Source organism: Spodoptera frugiperda, chromosome 1 (assembly GCF_023101765.2).
Source record: "Spodoptera frugiperda isolate SF20-4 chromosome 1, AGI-APGP_CSIRO_Sfru_2.0, whole genome shotgun sequence".
Taxonomy (NCBI): Eukaryota; Metazoa; Arthropoda; class Insecta; order Lepidoptera; family Noctuidae; genus Spodoptera; species Spodoptera frugiperda.
The window spans coordinates 11086764-11112945 of record NC_064212.1 but is presented as its reverse complement, the minus strand read 5'-3'; the positions used below and the strand labels follow the sequence as shown (position 1 = coordinate 11112945).

Genomic DNA, 26182 nt, shown 5'->3' with positions numbered 1-26182 from the left:
TAAAATATAATTTCTTAAACAAAAAGTTAGTGATTACAATAATTATACTAAAATAGGTAACCTCATTATAGCATTACGTACTTTGAAGAACTTTCCGAGAGCGATATAGTCAAGGCCATCAGAACAGTTGAATACAACACACTGTTTTGCCACAGCTTTAGCCAAATCTTTGACAGTTTCTGTTTTCCCGGTACCGGCAGGTCCTTCGGGAGCCCCGCCTGTGAACATTTTTAAGAATATAAGAGTACATTAATCTAATCAGTAGTTTAGTTATAACCATTCTTATCAATAAACAAGTCGATGCAATTATCGCATACCTAAGTTAAGATGCAAAGCACCAAACAAAGTCCTAAAACATCGGTCAGTAAGCGGAGTGACGACCAGTCTGCCAGTGTTGCCAAGGTACTCGTATCCATACATCAGCGTCGAGTTTATCATGCGGGTCAACTCCTGCATTGTTTTATCCTCTTGTTCCTGCAAGATACCAAAAAAACATTTCATAGCTTGTGGCAGGGCAACCCTTTTTATATACCACTACAGTGAACTCCAAAAGGGACATGAATATATTAATGCATTTCCACTATTTATTTCAATAAAGCTATAATAAGATTTAATTATGTAGTTGGAGTTATGCTGAACCCATATGACGAATATTTTAGGCAAATAAATAAAATTATAAAGAATATCGGGATGTTCAGGTTTATCGTACCTCCCAGTAATATCGTATCTGCGAGAGCCAGTTGAAATCATTGTCCTGCTGCACGTTAAGGTCGATGAGCAGCATCAACACGTCTCTTGCGTGGACGTCTAACACGACCAACGCTCCTGAAATGGAAACATGGTTTTCAACTAGCAATATTTTTTTAAATAACATAGCAATCAGCTACAAATGTATTGTTTTATGAAAAGCAAATAAAAATTAATACGATTGAATAAATTACCTAGGGTGATCCTGTTCTGTAAATTGAGTTCGCCGCGGACCAAGTCAACAATTTTGGATATTTGAAAGTTACACTTCTCCCAGTAAACCTTCATAGCTGCTATGTTGACATGTATAGCTTCTGTTACTTCTAACGTCCAGAAAGTCATTGCGATACATTGAACCTAGACCAAAATTATGTTTTTGCTTAAAATAATGGCACAGACGATACCATGGGATGGATAACTCATATTTATTGATATAGAAAGCACATACTTAACATATTTATGTTGTTAAATAATTAATTAAAAGCTTAGCAAACTGCTTACTACAGTATAAGTAACACTTACTGTTTGTCCAGGCCAAATTAGCACCCACTGGTCTCGTTGCCGTTGCAAATAATCATCGTATGACAGAGCCACAACATTATGAACTGATGCTTTCATTGACTTTTCCAGTTCTAGAAGCCATTTCTCAACCTACAAGAAAGTTATAATTTTATTATCAAATATTCTAAACTAATCGTCACCCATTTATGTTGATCATAAATTATGAGCAACATATAGATACTTATTCATAAATCATTAGCCATAAGTTATTAAACAAAGATATTTTTCGTTAAATTGTCAAACTATTAATATAATTTGACTGCACGGTCGGTGCGGTGGCTAGGCAACTGGCTGCCGCGCAACGGGTAGCGGGTTCGATTCCCGCACGGAGCAACTCTTTGTGTGATCCACAAATTGTTGTTTCGGGTCTAAGTGTCATGTGTATGTGAACTTGTATGTTTGTAAACGCACCCACGACACGCACAAGAGAAAATCCTAATGTGGGGCAACGTTTAAAAAAAAATAGAAATTAGAATAATATTTTCTAACCTGTCCTCTCGCAGCGACTGTATTTATTGACATCGTAAGCGTCACAATCTCTCCCTCGGAAGACCTCATTTGCGTCACCACCATGTCATCTGTAAAGGTGAGCCTGGCCATACCTTCGAAACATTTCTTGAGGTGAGGCTGCACACTGTTGAAGTTTACAAGCACATACATAAATTATTGTACGAGCATGAACTCTAGCTTTCATACACATAAAAAGCGTGATTTGTCGTTCCCGTAGGAATTTCAGGAAACTAGATATAACAAAAGGCAGTTTTCGCTGAGGAGTAGTTCGGTACTACCATATCATTAAACCACATAGTAACTAAACCACTCGGTCGAACAAAACTTCATCTAATACTGGTGATACCAAAAGTCGTCTCTTACATTTTTCAAAGATAATATTTTTACGAAATAAATATACTATATTCTCAATTTTCTGCCCAGCTTTGATACAGTTTATTATCGTGAATGATATTTCGTATACGCACCGTGTGGGATCCTTCGTTTCCGACAGAATTTCGAGCAATTCGTCGTTGGACAGGAAGAAGAAACGAGGGAAGTACAAACGCTTCTTCTCCAGGTAGGCGTTCAATCCACGCTGGACCATCTCCAACAAGTTATTGGACTTCTTCAGACGATCCAACATTTTCTCTATCATGATGACATCAAGTACCCTCGGCTCTGTAGCAGCTGCCTTCATAATCTCACGCCACATCTGTCATTTTTTTATTATTGTTAGTTGAGCTTTTAAACTTAATCCATTAATGAGTTGCCGTACTTAAAACTCGGGGAATAAATACCTTATCAACAGCACTGAACCGTCGTCCTTCTTCAGGGATCTGTTGCTGGATATCAGGCGAAGAAAAGATTGGTTCTAAGTACATCCAAGTAGCTTGCACCTTTAACCACTCATCGAGAATCTCTTGTAATAAAACAAGTTTGCCCTCCCAATCACTGTAGAATTTCACAAAAAAGGATTTTTTATTATACTTGTAAACAACAAATACTCATATTTTAATGAGATAAACTTACTGAATAACATCTTCAAATGGTTTGATATATGGAGAGTTCTTCATAGTCTGAGTCTTCACAATGTGGTCATCTAATAGCAATTGGATTTCATCAACACTTGATAGAATGTACGTTCCGGTATCCCTGTACATTACAAATCACTTAGAATTAATGCTAACCTTCAGGAGAAATACTTAGCACATAATTATATTATTAAACTTTTCAATTATTTAATTTAACGATAGGTTAAATGACAAAAATATTGTATTACGCACTTGTAAGACAGAATTTCGAATCTAAGGTCGGCCCATTCTTTCATCATCTTATCTAGGGCTCTTTCGAGATTATTCTCTTTTGTAGCTGCTTCCGATATGCCTTCGAACTTCTCTATGTAGTCGCCCAGGTTGAAATCAATCACTTTCTCCAGAGTTAGTTCGTCATCCACAATAATCGGGAATCCAACGATTTCTGAGATCTTTTCCCAATGTCTCGGTTTCATACCAGGGTTACCCAATGTCTGTATAATTGGCATGTTGTTTCTAAAGTCATCCATTTTTTCCCTGAAATAAAACAATTTTAAACGTCATTAATAATAACAATATAATTAATGACCAAGATATGTTCATTGATTTGTTTAGATATTGCAGTTAACTATGATTATTATAATCGTCTTATTAGGTATAATGGCATTACGGCAAGCACAAGCACCACCATATTGTTTGGAATTTTTATAATTAAACTGGTAAAAAGTGGGGTTTAAAATGTGCATTTTCACCAATCCCTTCCGGAATAAAAAAGTAATGACACTATATAAGATGAACATTTTGATAATTAAATATAAGTATACAAAAAGAATTCACCTAACAGAAGAAGCAAGGCGATGAGTCTCTGGAACTTCCACAAATCCCTTCTCCAGCTTATAGACAATTTTGTAATAATAACTGACGTCTCCTTCTATATCCTCAGGATCAAAACTGCCAACCTATAATATATCAAACATATACTGATACTTTTGCAGACGTTGTAATACATCTTTAAACCCTTTGTATTACTTTTCGAGTACATACTTTGGAAGACATCCAGGTATTGTGCTTCTCAAGAAAATCGTATCCAGCATCGAAAAGTTTCTTGAACGGTACTAATTTATCAAAGACCTGTTTCCGCTTGGGATACTGAGATAAGTCCCACCCAAACGATGCCTCTTCTTCATTGAACTGGTCAATCTTTGTAAGGGCGTTTGATAACCTACACACGAAAAATTATTAATATGCACCCAAGTATAAAAACAGTCCAGGTTGATCTATAACTTTCTTAGTATCATAAAAAAAATCATCAATAAGACTCGCAATTATACAGCATCTTTATCAGTGTTATTTTACAAAAGTTTGCGTTTTCACTCATTATCTGCTTAGGTAACTTACTTAGTAAAAATAAAAAACGATATGGGAGACAAACTTTCAGGATTATAGGAGTCCGTCAAAACTCATATTAGTACATTGTTGTATTTGTTGTTTGCGCCAATTTTTTCCAACACAATTAATTAGATTCATTGCTCAATGCTTTAGTATTCTAAAGAAACGTTGCCCCACATTAGGATTTTCTCCTGTGTCGAGGGTGCGTTTACAAACATACAAGTTCACATACACATCACGCCCAGACCCGAAACAACAATCTGTGGATCACACAAAGACTTGTTTCGTGCGGGAATCGAACCCGCGACACGTTGCACGACAGCCACCGCGCGCCCAGCCACCGCGCCAACCGTGCAGTCATTGCGTAAATGATGTATTTTTTAAACAATAGCTTTCTAATTTTCACCGTAAACCAGAAGCAGATAATTTTTTGTAAGCTTTAAAGGGTTCGTAGGTTTATTTTACTCACTTTTCATCCAAATGACGCGCCCGCGACACATATTTTGGTAATTCATTGATATCTCCCCAGTACTGCACCTCATTCACTTGGAGTTCATAAATTTCCAGGTCATCAATAAACTTGGCAATGCGAACCTATGTGAAAATTATTTGACAAATAAATATCTACATTACAATTTTCTTTGACACTTATTTCACAGAAAGTTTAGTAATTTTTGTATTTACCTTCAATAGTTCTTGGTATTCCGATTTCTTCTGATCACAAATGCCTTTAGCCTCATCTATGATACCAGGCATACGAGCATACCTGAAATAAAGACATGTATATTTGCATATTACATCTTGGTTTTGTTAGTGGAATTATTTCTAAAACAACAAGTTTTTAAAGAAAGCAATTTCTATCTTTATAGGTACTGATCTTCTTTACTATTAGGTACACGATCATGATACTCTTTCAATAGTAAAACAGGTAAGAAAAATATACAAATCGTCAAACAAACATTTTCTAAACAATGGTACCTATAACAACAATAATATAATGATGGTCCAAGATGGTCAAAAACTAAAAGGAAAGATCAGAATAGATAGATCCGATGATCAAAATGTCCTTACCAGTGATAGGTCTGGTTGTTAGACTTCAGCTCCAGCGGTGTGAAGGTGGTGTAGTCTCCTAAGAAGACAATGTATCTCATAACGTTACGTAGTTTGTCCTCCATCTCAGCGAGGAGGACGTCCTCCACTTTCTTGACATACGCCATCAGATCCATCAGAGCGGCAGTGTCCGCCGGCGGGGTCAACAGAGTATTCGCTATTAATGCGTATTCATCATAGATTCTGAAAATATAATATAATTTCATAATAACATCAACTTGTGATTCTTCATATTCATCTATTTAAAAAGCTAATAAATACTTACGCTTTGATCGTCAGCTGGTAATCTTCAGTCATTCTCCTCAGCAAAGTATTGGCCAGCCTAGTGGCAGCTGATCGCAACGAGTTAATGAGCTCCCCGCGCTGCATTTGAAACATGCCGATGACGATGATCCCCTCAAGTTTGGAAGGTATCTCTTTCGCTAATTCTACATATTTCACAGACTCCGCACAGTACTCTTCAAATGACTTTTCTGGGCGCGAGTTTATAAAGTCTTCCACTTTCTTTTGAGACTGCCAAATTAATAAATGAAAGAGAATTATAGGTAAGTACAGACTTTTTGCCTTTGATATTTAAAATAAAAAATAGAATGATTATCACCTGGCCGTTCAGTAAACAAATATAATCATCAAAATCTTGGACCCTCAGTTCTGGACCGATTCTTTGTTCCGCAATCAAATCAGCAATCAGTTGCTTATATTGATCTACTAATTCATGGTCTATTATTGGCTGGAAGAAAACACACAACCATTTATCAATCTATAAAATGTACCTACGTATTTTGTACCTAATCATTTATTTTTACGATAGTAATAAGAACGTGAACAGAGGAGTATGAAAAGCTCATTTAAATGATGAAAATGTTGTCCCTTCATGGAAACAAACCTTCCTCAAGAATAACAATCCACACTCACTAGAGGAACGAAAATTAGCTCAGAAGATGTGATTCATTTAGAAAATGTGTTTCTGTATACCTTTAGTGTAGCTCTTGTAGCTTCCGTGTAGTCCTGATAGAGTATTGTCTCCAAGCGAGGAGACTGTCGACATGCATCTATCAGAAAGTCGTACAAAAGACACAACTGATCTTTAAACTGTCGAAAAGTAGGATCAAACTCAATGGCCTCGTTTTGAAATCCTAGATTTATAATGAAGCCTTGGTTATTGCCCTGTAATTAAACGAGGGGTGAAATGAAATATATTAATATTGCTTGTGTACTGTTTAATTTTAAAAGCTATATCCACACATTAGTGTTACTAGTAGATATGGTTGATTTCATTTAGTACCTAACAGATCAGGATTCTGATGTCTGATTGATTTTATTGTTAAGATATTTCTCCTAAAAGAAAATACTCACACCAACGTCCAGAACATAGTCAGTAAACTCCTTCATAGATTTCAAACACAACGTTTGAAGATTATAAGTCATAATGCAGGCCAAACAGTTATAAAAATGCTTCATTTTAACTGCCTGCTTCGGTTCTGGGATTAACCTCTTTTTGCTGCCCTAAAAGTTGAAAAAAATTATATGACCACAGTGATCTGATATAAATATTTTACTATTTTAAGTTTAATAGATTATTTTATGTGCCATGCAAATTCGTCATAAGGCCTTCGTCTCACCTGGAGAAAAACAGCCTGAATAATCGGGATCCACTGGTGTGTCAGCACATTACCAGCCGCTTCTATGTGCCTCTTACATACAAAACAGAAGTCTTGCAGCTCATATGCTTCATTAGTTGTCATTATATCTTTCATACTGATCAGTCTTAGATCACTGAAATAAACGATCCAAATATTATTCATACTATTTCACACATCACAGATGTGATCAGTCATTTAACATTTCGTCCTTCGGGACGAAAGTATCCGAAAAGGAAAAGTGTCCGTAATCGATCAAGTCGACCCAATGCGAATTGTTCAAATGTCTCAATATGTCTTCCCTTTTTTTTGTTTTTTGTTTCTAGGACACAATGATTTGTCATTATTATTTCTGTAACTCCATCAATTTCATCCAACAAATGCGTATTGTTTTATTAAAACTAAACTTCAATAACCATACTTTTGGAATAATCTTACTTGAATTGTTTCCACCAGATTTGCAGCACCTGTGCAATACAAGGGTTAACACTGTGTAGATTTTTAGTCAAATGCTTGTGTGCTAAAACGTAGCGATTTCTCCAAGCGTCATCTTTCATTGCCAGCTCTTTCTGCAACGGCGTGTCTTCTTCTTCCAACGACTCTTCCTGTAAAGTTTCAAGTTGAATACATGTATAGATAATAGGTACCTACGCCTGACTAAGAGAATCCTTTCCAAAATAGACAATCCTATGGTTATGTTTCTACTTAAAACTTAATAACATGGATAAATATAAAACGATTGAAAGTAGGATGCCTGCAAGAACGCCTTCGGGCTTTTCATCGTCTTTCCAAACACAAAATTCTGATAAATGAAGATAAATGAAGTTTAGGTAAGTATCGTACCGTATTAGGGTCTTTCAGTACGAAATCCACGATCGCTTTTTTCATACTCATCATGAAATCTTCGCGCATCTCGTCTGTGCACGTAAAAAGCGTTTCTTTCCATTTCTTCAATTTAGGAGATATTAGATTATGTACCCTGAAAAATATTAGCATTTATGTATGTACATCATATGTGAAGTGGTAGATTTTTAATCTTCAGAACTATTGCACATAAGTATCTAATACCACATAATACATTCTGTATGCATTTCCCTATGTTTGCATCACAAAGTGACTATAAATAAAATATGTTTACTGTTCTGGCCTTTATTCTGTAAATACCGTTTAGCATCTATTTTGTAAAGCCAAATTCGCGTCGCTGTTCGCGAAAAACTCCAGAGTTACAGAATGATTTTTATGCGTTTTCATCCGGGAATAGATAGAGTCCAGAGACACAGAAAGCTTGTAATACCTAACTAATTAATTTAAAAAAACTAAGTAACGTTAAAAAAATAATAATTTATAAGTCGTGGCTCCGTACCTCAATATTATTTTATTATCCAACGGTGCCACATGTATGGTATCAATACCGTATCGCAGGTAATAATAATATCTAAGCATATTCTGTTCTTCGCCCGTGGGCATCGACATATCCTGATTCTCCTCTTCACCACCAATCTGACATATCAGGTTGACCAACTTTAATCTAAATTCTTCACGAGCCTTTCTCATTTGCGTGAAGCTCTGCATTGCTGAAAAAATAATTAATATGTTTTAAAATTGTATTTGTCCTGCTTAAGTAATTCTCACTAACTAATAAAAATAAGGTACACACAGAGGCTAGCATGTCCTACCTCTGTTAATGATAACGAGAAAGAAAGAAATCTATAACCTGGTGGTGTAAAATTAGAAATTCGCTCAATGTCAGAGTCAATTTGCATTTTGCTCGACTGAATAATCATTTAATATAAACATTAAACACTTAACAACGCGGCTTTACCCCGAGCAAATATTGTTCCTCGTGTAGGTAGGTATGCATATTACATACACAGCAAACACATTTGCAAATCCGAATCAATATGTCCCAACGCTAAGCAAGCATGTCTATCTAAGCCTACCTATCTGCCTAATATTGACGCTGCATTGTAAATTGGATGTGTTATTAGCCCATAGGTTCTTCATCCCATTCTTATCTACTTATATATTATAGATACGTATAAGGATGAACTAAAGTAAAAATGTAATTCACAGAATTAATGTCACGATTATCAATCTCATAATCTCACATTGATAGATATTTTATTAAAGAGACATTACCTATTAGTTACAATTTGAATAAAACCAACGACGCTGCTGCGGTGTGCATCTGTTCTCACAAGATAAGGTAACTTCAAAAGTAAAATAAATAAGAGAGTTAAGACGAGAGTTAGTTACCACTGGACTTCTTCTTCGGTACAAGTTTTGCAGCCTGTAGTTTTGCGGCTTTGGTAGCTGGCGCAGGTAATTTCAAAACTTCTTCTGGCAATGAAAATAAAGGCCGCGTCCGAATTTTAAAATCTTCGGGCATTGAAAGCTTCGGTATTTTAGGTAATTTTACGTCGGAAGTGGAAGGCGTCGGCGAAGGCTGGCCTTTTTTTCGTGTCGGTTTGTTGTTATTTTTCTGCATTTTTGACTCTATAAAATTATTTAAGTGTAAGTTAACACAGTAAGTACTTAATCTACCGACGAAGTGCCATTTCTCAAAGAGGTTTTAAATCAGGAAGCCATACAGTATACATTAGGTAGGACTAATACCTAATGTATACTGTGTACCTAATGTATAATGTATACTAAGACCTATAACTGAAACACAGGACTACCTAGTTCAGGCAAATTACCCCTGTAATATGTGTTTATTTTAAGGAAGATGCTATATTTTAGTACATTGTGACTAAGTTTTTGGAAATAAACTATTTATTTATTTATTTAACTTCTGTACTGAAAAAATGCTTATAAAAAAGTACCAATTACACACAATCCTAAGTGCCGCTCAGCTCTGTCCACTAGAGCGGTCCTGCATTACGTCCGAACCGAATTCGTGAAAACTCGGATCTAAGTAAATCAGTTACCTATTTTGGTTACCTTTCGGATCCAATTTAGCAACCTATGCCCTATGCATTAATCTAATTTTCATCTGTCATTAGTCACACAGAAAGCAAAGTGTTCGCTTTGAATGATTAACTCATTTATGGGCCCGCAAAAGGATTTTCCTATGTCGTTGGTTTACAAACATAGGTATCTACAAATTCACATAACTACACATCAAACCCAAACCCGAAACAATACCTAATCTGTAAATCATAGAAAGAATTATTCCGTGCAGGAATCGAACTTGGAACACTTGGGAGCCCAGTCACAGTGAAAACTGACAAATTAGGTAGGTAGGTATTGTTTGTATGCCTATGTCCAAAGACGCAGCGGATCCGGTTCAGAATACTTTTGATTAGGTACCTATTTGATATCAGAAACATAAGGTAGGAAGATGGTTTTCAACATCACTATAAATTGTCAAGTTATTAGAACAATGATGCAATAAAGATTTAATATTATAAATACATGCGAAAGTTTGTGAAGATGATATGTATGTGTGTATGTTTCTCTTTCACATCAAAACAGCTGAAAAGGGATCGGGATAAAATTTGGAATAGGAGTAGGTTATGGTCTGGAATAACACACAGTCTATTTTTTATCCCACGGCAACGCGGGTATATCCGCTAGCAGAAGCTAGTAATTCATAAGATTAAATAAATAGGACTGTATGAATTTAATATAAATATCACTATTTTATTTAGATAATATATAAAATATTTTCTCAGATGCAAACAAATAAATATTACTGGGCGCACTGTCGCCACGGTTAGTTGTTGCTCATAATACTAAATAACGTATTAAAAGTAATGTTAATCATAATATGTTTAATAATATTAATTTGTATATGATCTTTACAAATAATTTATTTTAATTAATTATATAGTTTAATCTTCTTAAATTAGGCACATTTTTTATGCCGAATGTACTTATGAAAAGTGAAAAGAATTGAAACCGGCTGTAGCAAGCAACAACTAAACGTTTGACAGCCTGTAACCTCACTTTTCGGAATTTGTCTAAATTTCGGAAATTGTATAAATAGAACAGAAATTCAATGGAAATTAATGAATAAGGACTGTAAAACTTCAAACTAGAATAAACTAATTAAATTTCTATCATCAAGTACGTTACCTGTTGTACCTTGGTCTTAAAAAGGTAAGCACTTTTGCCTAAAACTTTTTGGTTAACTCTCTCTACGCAAATTACAACTATTTTGTACTTATTTAATCAAACAGAATTGAATAAAATTAACTAAATTACAAATAAAGTCATTTTTATTCCTATGACAGGATTATGCATTGCACACACTGTTATTGTCAAGTATTGATTTCTCCATGACAACAGATTATCTTCATTTGTTTGATTAGTTTATTGTTAAACGGCCAGTATCATGAGTAAAACAAGGTTTTAATTCAGTGGAGTTTCTGTCAGTAATATTTACTTTTTTATGTCAATAATATTGCAATTTTTAGGTTATAGGATATGAAGCTAACAGTACAAACATATTCAAAGGTAAATCTTGCTATTGTGCCTCGTTAAATTACTAATACAAACACAGTAACAGTTTGCTACCATGCGAAAGTTTATAAACAGCCTTTGGCCTTCATTGGCTAAAGTCAGTGTTTCTGTCTTGCTCAGATGATGTCATAGCTGGCTGTACCTATATGTACCTCCAGTATGTATAGTATATAGTCAACAGTGAACAGACTACAAAGGAACACTGAGTATCATCTGTGGACTTGTAGTATAAATTAATTAATTTTGTTATTTTTGGGTACAGTTCATCCACTGGACTTAAAATCTGCTTTGAAATTATAGTTTGTGTGAGTTGACTTTGTCTTTTTAAGTTCTGAAGTTTGCTTAAACTTATTTGTGCCAGCAACTTAGTGCTAAAGAGTTACTGTATGAAACTAAGACATTGTTTGCTCTTACTTTTTTTCTTTATGCCATACTTTTATTATTTTTATGTAACATATTTATTTATATTTCTATTTATTAGATACTTGGTTAGTACTGATGTGTATATGTTTGGTTTTCAGATGATCTTCCAATTGGTCCGTAGGTTCCATGCTGGTCCAGTGTGCAGAGCGGCTGAATCATCACTGCTAGCTAAACTGAGGAAGAAAACAGGCTACACAATTGCTAACTGCAAGAAAGCCCTAGAAATGCATAACAATGATGCGGATAAGGTATGTTTAAACTACATTCAATAAATTCCTAACTAGTAACCAGCATACTACTTGCAGAATTAAGTTTTAACATTTTTGTGCTTTTTCTACTATTTCTATACAAATTATCTTTTCATTTTGCATACAAATATTTGGGAAGAGACAGATTAATTCACTCAGACAGAGCCGCGGGTAAAAATAGAGATCAAATATTGCAATTGAAAGGCACTATCTACTGTATCTGTGTTGATATTTTTTAGAAAGTCACTAATCAATGCTACTATTAATATTTCAGGCTGAATCGTGGTTAAATGATCAGGCTCAAGCAATGGGTTGGGCCAAGGCCACAAAGCTCGCAGGCCGCACTGCCTTACAAGGGCTTGTTGCTGTAAAGTTTGACAAGGAGCATGGTGCCTTGGTGGAACTCAACTGTGAAACAGATTTTGTGGCAAAGAATGAAAAGTTCCTAAAAATGATTGAGGATGCCACTTTAGCATGCTTCAAGTTTGCCCACACCCATATGCAGGCTAAAGGACCAGTTACTAAGGTATATTTCTTTAATCTAGATTTATTGTTGTATCGAATGGAGTGACTACTCTTTACATTCACACTGAAATAGATATTTTAAATCAAACTAAGTATTGAGTTTGAATAAATCTTTGTCAAAACATATATAAATCCCGTCCAACCAAACTAGGCCAACTTAACAAATTCAACCGAAAAGGTTGGCTATTCAATTAGTATTCATTCTCGATGCTCATTCATGTTTGCAAGAATATATTATAATATTAACCTAATAGCAGAAAGATTAAGTTAGATGCCTTGCAACAATAAAGCTAAATAAATATATTTTGTTTATATTTCCAGATGGAATTAGACAGTGAACAATTAGCCAATCTAGCTACTCAAAGTGGGAAGAAGTTGTCAGAAGAACTGGCATTGTTCATTGGAACTGTGGGCGAAAATGCTGTTTTGAGGAGGGCTGAATGTTGGAAGGCAAACAACAAGGATGTCAAAATTACCGGGTACACTCACCCAGCGCCCGCGACACCTGCCGACTATTCCGCAGGAAAGTATGGAGCCTTGCTCGCATACAAACAACCCAATGACACAGAGGATGTCGGGAGACAGCTTTGCCAACACATTGTTGGTATGGGCCCCAGGAAAATTGGTAACAAAGAGACAGACAAACCTGCCAAAGATACTGATGACGAAACATGTCTCATTTTCCAAGAATATTTACTAGACCCCTCATACACAGTCGAGGAAGTATTGGCGAAACATAAAGTGGAGGTCATTGATTACATAAGATTCTCGTGTGGAGAAGTCATTGAAGCCAACATGCCTGGCGTGGAGAAGCAGCCATTAGATACAGTCCAAACCTTACAGTAAAATGTTATAGCTGTGCACTGCATACTGTTACAAGTAGTTACATAATTTCAAACCTTATTACATATGTGATAACCAAATCCATAGTACATATTTATTTTATATTGTTAAGGAATAAAAGCTTAAATAATACATATAACTCTTTAAATTTCATGTATTAAAATATAAAAGCATGGTTGATCAAATTTAATAACTAGAAAAAGTTCCAAGAATAATTATATTATTATCATTTTCTGTACGAATCTGCGTGTATTACGTTCTTCATCTTGGCTTTGCCCTTCCATAGGAACATCCTGCAGTCCTTTTTCCAAAACATTGCAATTTGGCTGGGCTCGAAACAGTAGCCATGATAGCTGAGCACCTCGGGAGATACGACGTGGAGCGCCAGTGTGTTCTGTTCCCTCGTCCTGAAGGGGCCCGTGGTGGCAGGCCGCAGAAGGCAGCCACACGGACACACGGTCGCTATTTTCGGTGCTGACATAACGTTCATTCGATTACATAAATTTATTCTTTGAAAATTTCCACATAACCTGAGCTCCTCGACGGCTCCTGTGAAGGATTGCGTAGCCCGCAGGGCGAGAGGCCTTGCATTTTGGTTTTCTGGATTATTTCTAAAACCAACGGTTGATAAAGATTTCTTTGTGATATTTGGACTGTCCTCCGGGCTTCTGTCTTCGAACTCGCTTTCTTTATCAGAATTATTATCATCTGTGTACATGATTGCTGTAACTAAATTTGCGTTTTTTACGAATTTCAAATGACAGTTGCCGTCGTTTGTTCCCCACCTCTGCTGGAGGCGCCCGATACGATGACCAAAGACAAAAATTGGAATGAAAAAGTTTTTATATAACAATCATAAACTTTAAGGATCTAATATACGATAGTTAAGGTAGGTATTCCTGTCCCAGGAATTATTGACATGATTGTGTTGAATCAGTGTACAGAATAAAGTAAATATAACAATATAGGTCAGTCAGTGAGCATTCGACCGCGTCGAATCGATTTATGATCGCATCATGTACCGCTTGTGCTGCGGGTAGGTCTTACACAGACATAACGGTATATGAATCTAGGACAACTAAGTACTAACGATACTCCGAAAAGTAGATACGTTTCAGTGTCTAAATGAAAATAGTTACCTATCTAGTGCACAGATAAGTAGGTTAATTGTATAGTTAGGTATTAAGTACGTACTTACTACTTACCAATACTTTAAAATTATAGATATCTTATTTGAGTGACACATTCAAAACCATTTTGTAGATCATATAATATAGGTATGTCCTAAAAATGTTTCAGACGGGTATCAATCCCGCTACACGTTGCACAGTAGCCGGTGGCCCAGCCACTCCGTTAACCGTGCAACCATTATGTTTTGTTTATGTTTACATCACACCTATTATTTCTCGAAGAAAGAGATAAGAACTTGATGACATAAGTAGTTTCACTAATACATACCTATAGTCAATTGATCTAATCTATTGAAATAGGATAGGTAGGTACCCAGATAGTCTGGGAGCCGTAGGTATTATGGTTTTATCCGGAGCTGCGGACTACCTAGTGGGTTTACCGGGGCTCCGGCTCGAAAAGCAGGAGAAGGAACGGGGTGGTTTTTAGTCAGTAAGAGTCTGACACTTCCTCTCGCCTCGCCCAAGGCGGGAGAAGTCATTGGATGATTTTTCCCCCGCAAAAAAAAAACGTATTATGGTTTTAACTAGGTATTGGCTTTTTTATTTACTACTGGTTACTTGTAACTAGCTTAAAAATAATGACCAATCAAGTCAACCAAGATTGTTATTTTGGTTGGTAGGTTGTTCAATATGTTTATCCCGCTGGACACACCAATACATTAAGCAGGCTAACTTACGTATACCTTTACAATAGACTCTAGTGGCCTACATATTTAGGTACCTTGCTACTTACATAGGCATACCTACCTCCATGGTATGAACACAACACAAAGTAAGTATAAATATCCATGTTAAATCACAGTGTTTACCAACAAGGGATTATTGAGCAAATAACAAATGAAAGTGAGTGCGGAATTAATGTTGAAATGAACAAAGTGCGCGTCCGACCGTGGATCCTGTCCTGTGTCACCAGTGTGACAGAATGGCAGCGTCACTGCGTCACTGGCGAATCATCAGCACATGGTCATTACAGCCAAGCGGCCAGTCCACATCTCCGCTCCGAAATGGTTTGACGAACAACATAATTGATAGCGATCACTCCGTTCCATAGTCGTAGTCATTTTAAATGAGAAAGTGAGATAAAATTGCATAATTATACCGTTAATGGAAGAATATCAGGTGGTGCATTCAAATTCTTTACTTAATTAAGTATACCTATTTAATTATTGTATCGTGCATCTGTTAATAGTAATAGGTGGTCAGACCTACCGAGCCGTTAGGAGCTACCATCTTAGCTGTATGAATGATGTACAGTTTAATATTAAAGAACTACCCTCATTTTCCTATGAATTTAATTTAGCACTTTTAAAGTTTGTATCCACCCACTAAACACAGGCGACCGGTTTATATTTCAAATATTTATTAACGTAATAAAATACTTCTGAATAATTTGTATATTTGCCCGTGATCGATAAAGTGCAGCTTTTATCTGGTTCGGTGACTTAAGCCTTCAATCTATCGGTAATATGCTAAACAAACAACGTTGGTTCCGCTACGTCAATTTGTCGATGTTCTAATTGAGTCGTTAAGAGCTGCCGATAACTAGCGATGAAAACGCGATAGCCGCCACTGCTACATATCAATCTGAACGGGTTGCCGCCCAGACTTTCGCGGGAATTAATTCATTCCTCTCCAAGTTTTATTAAAATATGTAAGTGCAAGAAGCGTGAAACAATTTTCTTTTTGTGATTCGCTCGTCCGTCGGCCGAGAGTGGTTAGTCTGTGAGGAGTGCATGGGCGTCGCGGTCGTCTGCTCGTGTCTTACCGTTTACCGTGCTGCCGATAGTCCGCCGCCGTCCGATACTGACGCCGCCGCGGGTGTCTGTCGCTGTGATCGTGTTGTTATGGAACCAGTCGGCTGCTGAACATCCCCGGGAAGATGCACATCCTGGAGATTGGTGCTGACCAAGTAATTACGTGCTATTTGTATACAAACAGTGGTAGAAACTGAAAGTGTCCCGAGTGCGTTCAACTTTGAATGCGAAGTGGTCATCAACTGCTTGATGTACATCCAATTATCATAACGCACAATTACCTTACAATGAGCTTTAATAACTGGTTGCATTCGTTCTATTAATTTGTTGAGCTTCAGTTAGATAATTTTTAAAAAAGACACCAGGCAAGATTTACCAATTTTTTTTACATTAATTATTCATTTCCTTCTACCTGCTAAGAGCTTTGGAATTTGTGGCTTTTATTTGTTTACATTATTTTTCTAAGTAAGTACCTATCTAGGTTGCCCCCATTTCAAGCAAATATGCAATGCCAATTATTATTTATCAGATAATAAGTATCTGTATTTCATATCGATATAATCGCACACTCAAACGCATTTCTAATTAAGTACTTTATGTATCTTTACGCTCTATTTCTCCTGTGGAGAGAGCAGAACCATGCAGTAGGTATAAATGTTGTTGGTAACTTAAAACCCTCAGTGAAGCTCAATTTACATAGGTACTTAGTTATTATATTGACTACGGTGAAAGTCCTAATTAGGTACATAGTCAAGTATTTAGATAAATAGTTACCTATATTATCTGTACCTATGTAAAGTACCCTAGGTACCTAGCCTATGCATTAGCAAGATGTTCAGTGGCGCGGGAATCGAACCAACCACCACGCCGATTAGCTAAATAACAACCCTGTGGTTATAGCTGATCAAGAACATAGTCAGTCTATTGTTCATGATCTTCAAGCCTGACTGACTGCGAGTCTTGAGGCCATGTTTTAAATTCGTAGGTTCAAAAATACAATATACGATAACCTATAGGCAAACATAAAGACAAGTTCTGATAATTAGTCCAAAATTTCAGAATAAAAGTAAGAATATTAACTTAAATTATTACGCTGACAATATCACTCTCCCAAGTCTCAAACCACATTTATGACTGTTAGTTTTCAAAACCTCGGGTTCGGTCAACCACCTTTCAGTAATAGGTACTTTGGTACCAATTGTTAGCACTTCTAGACTTCCTTTTGGTGTAAGCCTCGGCAGGCAGGTAGCCTCAGGCAGGACACCAAAAAATATCTCATTTTTTATAAATTGATTCTATCAATTATTATTAGTCCGTTATCTTGATTTAAAATCCAATTATGTAATTAGGTACCTATGCTTGTGCTCGACATTTCGTTTCCGACTGTTTACCAAAAGAATGCCAACACTACGATGTTTCTCCGTGATGCCGGTTTGTTTAGAAACTATAGAACAAACAAACAGATCACATCCAGACCTTCTAACAACTAACTGAACTAGATAATCTAGATGTCAAAGGAGGTACTCATACAAATATAAAACAGTTCTGTGTTCAGGAATTAAACCCGAGACATACGTTCCGCACCAGTTATCGCATAAACTGCACAGACAGCTTAAAAAATATCAATCAATTGTTGTGAAAATTAATAATTCACGACCCAAAATCACAAATCATATAAAAGACTTCCGCCTAGCCCAGTTGCAACACAAATTATAATTACGACAAAAAGCTATAATCTACAATACTCTTTATTATGGAAATTACAAAGCTAATGCCTTTCGTAAGTAGATGGGGTACAAACGTTGGCCAGTAGCCGGCACACCCACGGGTCTATTGTGGTCGTCGGATGACCTACAAACCACTGACGGTCGTCCATTTATCCAACTTATCCAGCATGTCCTTGAGACGCTCCTACTTGGTAATCTGCCCTACCCTATATTATTGCCTATCAAAATAAAGGGGTTCCGTAATTTCAGTCGTTAGTCACGCCTTTATTTTGCAAAACAATGGTCTTCTAGAATAATAGAATACATTGTGTGTTTCTGAATTCTATCTGAATAAGTGAACAATCTGAACAATACAATTGAGGTGTTGTTCCCAGAGCTCAGTATTGTGCTAGACCTAAATTGTTCTAGTGATCTTTGTTTCAGTTGTAAAAAAACGATGTAGGTGGATCATTACTGAATTTCCTGTTGTAATCATAAGTAGGCACTGCTAAATCCAATCTAGATCTAAATTTTCATTAAAGAAGATAATAGTATAAGATATAACTAATATATTTATTACTTTCCTCCTTTGTAATGTAATGTAATATAATGTTTATTATTTTTTTTTCTGCAGGATGGAGATGAAAGCGGTAGCGCACGCGCTGCTGAAGCTGCATTTCGCACTGTGCCCCGAGACCACACTACGTTCCTTGTTTGGAGAATCACGGTGAGACATTTTTAGACATTTTTTAATATTTAACAAAATCAGTCAGGTTTAATTGATATGTCTTTTGGTAAAGGTTTGCGAAAAGAACGTCACCATTACAAACATAGATATCGACCTTGATGGGACCTATCCTAGTGCGACACGTAAAAGTGACTGTCACGTTTTCCACCAAGCAACAATAATGAACTTAAATTGACCTATCACGCGAGACGATCGTAGCGCACATTCAATTATATTTGATAGTTAGGTACAGATACATAACTACACGCCACACTTTTTGCTCGAACATAACAAATTTCGCTTTCACTGGCGAAGACAAAAGTATACTTTGTTATAGTCATCATCTCGTGCTGTATGATCGCTGTCATTCAGAGTATTACAGATACACATGTGTATGTATGTACGCATTGTTAATTACGACTGACGTAAAATGTTTCACGAATATTATTTTGTAACATCTTCATAAACATCGTGTGCACATTGCACATTATTAATATGGAGAATAATAATTAAATTATCGGTTCCACATACATATTTTAATTACAAAATACAAAATAAATTAATATTTAAAAATAGGAGCCGAACGGTAGCGGGAGCGTGGTCCAAGCTCCTTAGGACTTCAGAAGGCGGTTAGTACTCCAGAGACTGAAACCTCCTCACAATTCGTGCCGATTCGAGGAGCACTGCCTTCTCCATCAGGCCCTTGATCCATCCACCACCCAACGCCAGCCTCTTAGGCTGTTAGGTATTAACCCATTAGCCATGTCGGCCATTTTAATTTTATTCTAATTTTCGTTAATTATTATTTTTTCTTCTTAAAAAAACGTTGCCCCACATTAGGATTTTCTCCTGTGTCGTGGGTGCGTTTACAAACATACAAGTTCACATGCACATGACACCCAGACCCGAAACAATAATTTGCGGATCACACAAAGAGTTGCTCCGTGCGGGAATCGAACGCGCTACCCGTTGTGCAGCAGCCAGTTGCCCAGCCACCGCGCCAACCGTGCAGTCAGAAATATTAAAATACTAGCTTCCGCCCGCGACTCCGTCCGCGTGGATGTCGGTCTTCGCGTGAAAGTTTTATTTCTTCATTTTGAGTAACTCTGACAATGACATCTTATAAATATCTATTGGATACAAATACGGCGAGGCCAATAATAATTAAGGAGATCCCTCTATTGAGCTACTGCTATTGAGCTCGCGTTCTGTAGAATAAAACTGAAAAATTTAGATTTTTTTTCTACATATTTTCTAGGATAAAAAGGTTTCCTATTTTATGCCCAGGATAATAAGGTATAATTATACCTAGTTTCATCGAAATCGAACCGTTAGTTTTCATGTGATGTCTGAACATATATAGCCAGACAGACAAAAAAAATTAATCACATATTTGGTCTTGGTATCGATCCAGTAAAACCCCCTGCTATTTATTATTTCAATATTTTCAATGTACAGAATTGACCCTTCTACAGATTTATTATAATATGAATGAATAAATGAATGAATGAATGAGAGTGTTATAAACGTAAGAGTAGACAAATATAATCAGAAAGCTCCGAACTGCCAAGCTATCGGGAGTTATACGTGTTATTGTAAGTCAACCATAAGAGATAGACATTTGCTGTCGTGGAATATTTTTTAAACCATTTTAAGGAGAACATTTCTGTCATACATTATTTCTGTGTAGCTTTAACCATTAAGGCTGCACACGCGACGGAAGCTTAAAAAATGGAGTAAGTTCTCCTGTTTTCCCAACATTTCCCTTCACTGCTCTGCTCCTATTGATCGTAGCGTGATGAATTGTACCAAGTTTCGTTGAAATCTGTCAAGTGGTTTTTGTTTCTATAAAGAACATACAGACAGACAGACAGACAGACAGACAGACAGACAGACAGACAGACAAAAAAAATTCTGATTGCATTTTTGGCGTCAGTATCGATCACTAATCACCCGCTGATAGTTATTTTGTAAATATATTTCATGTACAGAATTGACCTCTACAGATTTATTATAAGTATAGATATAGGTAGATAGGTCAATAAATGCTTAACGACTGTAATGTTAAGGTGGTAAGGTGGTTAAGGTTTATCTTAAACATCCGAATAAGCGCTGAGAATGGCCAAAGGTGATATCTGTTTTCATTAACTGACCTCAAAAAATTGTGATTTTGTTTGTACACTATCACTTCTTAGCATAAACTCCATAGTACTAGATACTTTAACTTCACTAGGGGACTGGCCGACAGGCCCATTTTTTATTTTGTGTGACGTCCAAAAGTGACTTATATTGGTCTCATATGAATAAGTAATGTTGACTTTGACTTTGATCTGGTGATTGAAACCAATGATAGGAGTTAATTTAACTTCAAGTACACATAAAACAAGTTCGGATAAATTAACTGTATTTGAAACTGTACAATAATTAACTTAGCGCAGGTCTGAATAGTCAATCACAGGCTAAATCATTTAGCGACACTATCGGCACACTTTGCCAATTTTTGCAATATTTTATAAGTATGTACCTCGGGTATTTATAGTTCCTTTGTAAAGAATAGAGTTCTATTGCCAAATATTAGTTTGAACAGTTTCAGACATCGTGTCTTGTCAAAAATTTTGAAACCAAAATGACCAAGATATTACTCGTATTGTTCGGTATAGGTAACACAAGTCAATGAACTGTAACTGCATCTAAAATTAAAAATTCGTAACCCAATAAAAGATGTTTATATTCATTAAATGATTTATTCAACAAAAGAAAAAATATTTACGCTTTTTAACTGAACAGTGTGCGTGATCATTTCCTTAATTTAGTAGAACGTGTGAAAGGTCAACACAGTAGGTAAAGTATTGTAAGTGATGTTTTCTCACCAAACCCATACAATAATGATTGCAGACAAATGTCGAAACGGCGATCTGTCTACATTTGAAGATTTCTTGGGAATAAACTTTTACATTTCCAAATATCACCTTTATAAAAATCTTTATGTAACGCGCGAGTACTTTACTTAACTGTAATAAAGCTATTGTCTCATACCATTATTCATTCGTTTGTGTTGAGTTTATAATCCAAGCCAAGTATTGCAAATGACTATTTAGATTAACCTCTAACTCTAAGCAGATCTAAGACAATTAGGTATTTATGTACGTGAAAGTGTTAATTGTCTTCGTCTGTTGTCTTTGTGTTTATCTCTGTTATGACTCATAAAATAAAATACGTAGTTAGTAGAAAGGCTAGTCAGAGTAGTTAGTCTCTAGGAAACTGTACTTACCTACACAGAACACTAGAAATTAAAGCAAAGCAATCCACATGTTTTTGTTGCAAAATACGTCTAACTGATAATGGTAATAATTCTCTTGCATACAGCAGAGTGACAAGAGAAAGTATAGAATTCAACATAACGATAAATTGCAGCGAGATGCATGCTAAGCGGCATGGACGCTGCGCAAGCGCACCACGCTTATTAGCCGCGCGCAATGCGATGCAAACATTCGTCCAGCGGTCCAGCCATCCTTTGCAACCACATACACTAGAATATTATTACCATTTTATCATCCATTACCGACTTTCCGATGCATTTTCAATCTGTATGTACCTACCTAACAAAATTGATTTTCTAGTAATTCGACGCCATTACCAGATTGCTTACAATTGCCATTTTGATTTGACATTACTTTCTATATTTATAAGTGTACATAATAGACGAATGACTGAGAATAATACCTATGTGTCTACTTACGCATAATGCACACTAATTTTGTTGTATTCCCGTAATTTTTTTATCTTTTGTTTTAGGGGTTTTTATTCTTAGAACAGAAATTTGGAATAGGGATAGATTATGGTCTGGAATAACACATAGGTTACTTTTTATCCCACGGGAACGGGAGCGAAGCCCTGGCAGAAGCTAATGTATAGTCATTCCCTTCGTAGATTTAGTACTTATAGCAGGCCACCGACTTATATGACAAAACAATTGAAGTGTAACAAACGCGCTGTTTACGGCAATTGTTATAATAATTTACAAAAAACAGCAATAAATCGGCCCAGACTTCTCGAAGTGTTAATAACAGAAGGTAATGAACACATAAACTGACGCATGTTGGATATTAAACCGCGAAACATTTTAAAATTCTTATTTGTTTGACGGTTACGCGGTGTTAAATAAATCTTAATGAAACAGGCCGCTTGTAATTTATTTCGTTTGTTCGTAGATGCACCTTTCGTGTTAACAATTTCTCCAATAAATTAATTTACTGGTGTGCTCTATAAAGATAAATAATGGCCGAGTGCGAGACTTGTATTGTAACGGAAGACCACTGTTGGCACAGATAATAATATTGTTCTCAGGGTTAGCTAAACACGTAATATTCAACATCCAACCGAGCCAATTGAACCCAAATATGTTCTTAAAAATGCTGGACCTACAAAATACTGGTGTGGTACCAACCGGTACAAAAATCTTAAATTAAAGCACTAGCCAAATAGGAACTACTTTAATTTATTGTTGTTACAATGTTGAAGCGTAAAACTAGCCATCAAAACATGAATTGAATTTATCATGCCACGTGTCAAGTGTCAGTTAAATTAATTACAGCAAATTAAAATACGCGCTTTCTATTTTTCTGTGACGGATTATAACCACTGTTGTGTCCTAGCTTTTGTGAGAAAGTACTTTTGACAGACAGATACTGTGTCACAATAAAGTGATCTATTCAAATAAAAATGCGATTGATCAACGTCATGAGGTTTGATTATATCATGTGACGATCTTAATTATCTTACTATTTATTAACTCCCAACCCGACATAAGTATCTCAAACCAAGGGAAGTACAATTTGTAGCCCACTTATGTAAAAATATTTCATTTTTCCAGGGGAATTAATACTGTTTTAAAGAAAATAATAGCGTATCAGCCCTGAATTTTACCATTGGTGGTCGAGTGAGTCACATCACGTCTTAGTCCCGCTACGTAGACGGGGGAACTGGGCCCGCCAGACCGCAACAGAACGATTTTCAACTTAACATTACAATACAAACAAAGATGGCTATCAGTCACGGAAATTCTTAACATTAAAGTACTATTACTCTGCTTCAGAGCTCCGTGTGAGTACCCGCTCACCTCCATTGTATTATTCTGGGAACCTTGGTCTCTATTCAGGATATCTATATTCAAATAAATTGTACCTATGTGTGCTACGGTTTTTGTGCTATTTATATATCATCACTTTAATCTTATTGTGATACTCATTACTCATTAGTAATCTCCATTTCAAACTTGTATTTTATCATTCGTACCCTTTTCTCAATCTTTTTATTTTTACGAAGTTTCTACGTACATACCTATACTATTAGGTATCTGTGATTTTAACAACCTACCCACCTGCAATTTAATTTCAACAGTCAACGCTATAATATAGTTAGAAAAAACAGTAGATTATAAAGTTATACTCAACTAGACAATAACTTATCTTATTCTCGTTTTATGTTTTTCTTAAAGCTATGATTTGCGTTTATCAAAGGTTGGTATCTTAGAAAGTTTTGTAAGTATGCACTGTTACGACTGTATCTCCTTATAAAAAGTCAACACACAATGTATACGATGCCAACCTGTCTCTCCAACAATGCTGCCGGCCTCCCCCAGAATGTTTGCTCGACTGAACTAATTACACTGCAATTCCGTCAGAATAAAATTACCATACGCATAAAATGAATAAACATAATATGCGGTTAACTGCTCGAAAGCGTATTAACAAAAAGCAGATCGCGTGTAATTAAAACATGTGGATTATCTAGTGTTTCGTGTCGTGATATAACGCCACCGAGACGCACTTGCATGCCGTCGTAATTGTGCATCACTCACGAATGGCCAATGACGTTCCATTCAGAGAAGCCGAGATTGCCGGCACCCATAATTTGGTTTTTTCCTCAATACTTGAAACACTATTCAGCACATTCAAATATCGTATTTCGCTTCAGAGAGCGTGACACATTTTGATTATGACATTCAAGTGTACAAATTATTAGCTTCCTTATACAATCAATTTTATCCGTATAATTTCCAGTGCACACGCACCCGTAGCCATTGATTGACTAAATTAAACCGCTCGATAATAACGGTTACAAAATATAAATGTTGCATTGTTTATTTTTTCTGAGATAACGGTAGACGCGCCCGCGCAGACAGCCTACAATTTGGATCAAGATTAATAGGCAGAACTATTGTAAATGCTGATTTCTATTTATTTTTTAAGTTATTGGCGCTAAGTCGAGGTTCCAGATCACTAACCTTTCTTTAACAGAAAAAGTTATTGGATTAAGGTTGTCGACTGTATTAAATAAAATTTACATGCAATGCTACAAAATTTACATTGACCATTAAATGTTTCTGGTTTTTAGGAATCGAACACTGAATTGTTGCCACGCACCCATTACGGCACATTCTACGACGCTGAGGCTTACTTGGTGTACTCCTGTTCCCTACCTGGACAGCCAGCTGGACCTGATGTCATAGTAAGTACCCAACTAGATACGCATTATTATAAACTACAAAGTCTATTAAAACAGTAACACACGTACGATACATACCTAATTTGTTACTTCCAGCGTTTTGTCAATTTGCCATGGTTGTATACTTAGGTCCTACAATTTCTGCCGAGCCTCTTCAATACCTTAGTGTAACTGAATACATATTTATGTACCAGCGCCGAGAAATAAAGGAGAACGGCAATGGGGAGCTACTGGAGCGTCACATACACTCCTGGGGTGGCGAGCGAAGCGGAGCCCTGGCAGGACTTGCTCTGCGTCGCGGTATCCAGCTTGCAGCCTACCTCTCCGCCCCTACTGTTATACACCGCGAGGCTGTCACTAAAGAAACCCCCAGACTCTTGTCTTACTTTAGAGATGGGATAAGGTAAAGCATAATAACAATCCTCATCGAGATTAATAGAGAATATCTGAACAGATGAATATAGAACTCTTTTCCCTTAAAAATTAATAACGATCTACCTAAGTAATTTCATTATACATTTCATCATAAAATCATAATAATTGTTCCATTAGGTATGTCCATATTTGCTAATTTTAAATCTATTTTATTAATTAAAACAGAATCCTTCGAAGCGGCTCGGCTAACCTGAACGGCAGTGCCCGGTTGTATCGAGTGCGCGGTCGCCGACCAGTTCTGGTGCAATTAGAGCCAGTGTCGTGGTCACAGCTGGCTACCGACGGAGTCTTCGTCCTCGACACCTCGTCGCTGCTCGTTCTGTGGCTCGGCCGGACCGCCAACCTCGTCGAAAAAATATTTGGAGCCAAGGTTCGTGCGTTACGGTT

At 36.4% G+C, this 26182-nt stretch overlaps 4 protein-coding genes across 8 annotated transcripts in view; 2 read left to right on the top strand and 2 right to left on the bottom strand.

Moving 5' to 3' along the window:
* The window catches only part of LOC118273480 (dynein axonemal heavy chain 7), a 31487-nt gene extending 22007 nt beyond the window's left edge, over window positions 1-9480 (bottom strand). Inside the window, exons 1-24 of the mRNA XM_035590463.2 lie at window positions 9227-9480; window positions 8334-8544; window positions 7814-7949; window positions 7409-7575; window positions 6953-7106; window positions 6687-6836; window positions 6306-6497; window positions 5932-6060; window positions 5596-5843; window positions 5292-5513; window positions 4905-4986; window positions 4690-4814; window positions 3876-4053; window positions 3669-3790; window positions 3084-3368; window positions 2830-2952; window positions 2598-2751; window positions 2286-2512; window positions 1798-1942; window positions 1270-1398; window positions 942-1104; window positions 710-825; window positions 318-474; window positions 82-218 (exon numbers count right to left, since the gene is read on the bottom strand). Of these exons, the coding sequence (XP_035446356.2) occupies window positions 82-218; window positions 318-474; window positions 710-825; window positions 942-1104; window positions 1270-1398; window positions 1798-1942; window positions 2286-2512; window positions 2598-2751; window positions 2830-2952; window positions 3084-3368; window positions 3669-3790; window positions 3876-4053; window positions 4690-4814; window positions 4905-4986; window positions 5292-5513; window positions 5596-5843; window positions 5932-6060; window positions 6306-6497; window positions 6687-6836; window positions 6953-7106; window positions 7409-7575; window positions 7814-7949; window positions 8334-8544; window positions 9227-9458 (3984 nt within the window). The 5' untranslated portion in view covers window positions 9459-9480. The remainder of the gene's footprint in view (window positions 1-81; window positions 219-317; window positions 475-709; window positions 826-941; window positions 1105-1269; window positions 1399-1797; window positions 1943-2285; window positions 2513-2597; window positions 2752-2829; window positions 2953-3083; window positions 3369-3668; window positions 3791-3875; window positions 4054-4689; window positions 4815-4904; window positions 4987-5291; window positions 5514-5595; window positions 5844-5931; window positions 6061-6305; window positions 6498-6686; window positions 6837-6952; window positions 7107-7408; window positions 7576-7813; window positions 7950-8333; window positions 8545-9226) is intronic.
* A 1407-nt stretch (window positions 9481-10887) lies between these two features.
* LOC118273535 (elongation factor Ts, mitochondrial) lies at window positions 10888-13608 on the top strand. Of its 3 annotated transcripts, XM_035590552.2 has the most exons (5): window positions 10888-11074; window positions 11392-11431; window positions 11959-12108; window positions 12383-12634; window positions 12955-13608. In XM_035590552.2, exons 2-5 carry the CDS (start codon window positions 11402-11404, stop codon window positions 13477-13479), a joined length of 957 nt encoding a protein of 318 aa, XP_035446445.1. In that variant the 5' UTR covers window positions 10888-11074; window positions 11392-11401; the 3' UTR covers window positions 13480-13608. The 3 variants fall into 3 exon arrangements, with proteins under 3 accessions (XP_035446445.1, XP_035446446.1, XP_035446447.1); XM_035590553.2 differs by lacking the exon at window positions 11392-11431 and having other exon boundaries at window positions 10889-11074; XM_035590554.2 differs by lacking the exons at window positions 10888-11074; window positions 11392-11431 and adding an exon at window positions 11588-11742.
* A 2-nt stretch (window positions 13609-13610) lies between these two features.
* Window positions 13611-14287, bottom strand: LOC118273536 (uncharacterized). The gene has a single exon (XM_035590555.2). It carries the CDS (start codon window positions 14192-14194, stop codon window positions 13703-13705), a length of 492 nt encoding a protein of 163 aa, XP_035446448.1. The 5' UTR covers window positions 14195-14287; the 3' UTR covers window positions 13611-13702.
* A 1363-nt stretch (window positions 14288-15650) lies between these two features.
* The window catches only part of LOC118273705 (villin-like protein quail), a 15088-nt gene continuing 4556 nt past the window's right edge, over window positions 15651-26182 (top strand). For 2 of the 3 annotated variants that reach the window (XM_050697129.1, XM_050697127.1), the window contains exons 1-5: window positions 15972-16575; window positions 18761-18853; window positions 25250-25363; window positions 25555-25763; window positions 25961-26165. In XM_050697129.1, the coding sequence (XP_050553086.1) occupies window positions 16546-16575; window positions 18761-18853; window positions 25250-25363; window positions 25555-25763; window positions 25961-26165 (651 nt within the window). In that variant the 5' untranslated portion in view covers window positions 15972-16545. Of the gene's footprint in view, window positions 15786-15971; window positions 16576-18760; window positions 18854-25249; window positions 25364-25554; window positions 25764-25960; window positions 26166-26182 lie in introns of those variants that run through there. The other variant, XM_050697137.1, reaches the window with a different exon arrangement.

What these genes read in the sequence shown, in the direction of transcription:
- LOC118273536 (XM_035590555.2), bottom strand. Translation starts at nt 14,194, where the DNA reads ATGTACACAGATGATAATAATTCTGATAAAGAAAGCGAGTTCGAAGAC.
- LOC118273535 (XM_035590552.2), top strand. Translation starts at nt 11,402, where the DNA reads ATGAAGCTAACAGTACAAACATATTCAAAG. An exon ending in CAGTACAAACATATTCAAAG is followed by an intron (nt 11,432 to 11,958) that starts GTAAATCTTGCT and finishes TTTGGTTTTCAG; the next exon opens with ATGATCTTCCAATTGGTCCG. An exon ending in ATAACAATGATGCGGATAAG is followed by an intron (nt 12,109 to 12,382) that starts GTATGTTTAAAC and finishes TTAATATTTCAG; the next exon opens with GCTGAATCGTGGTTAAATGA.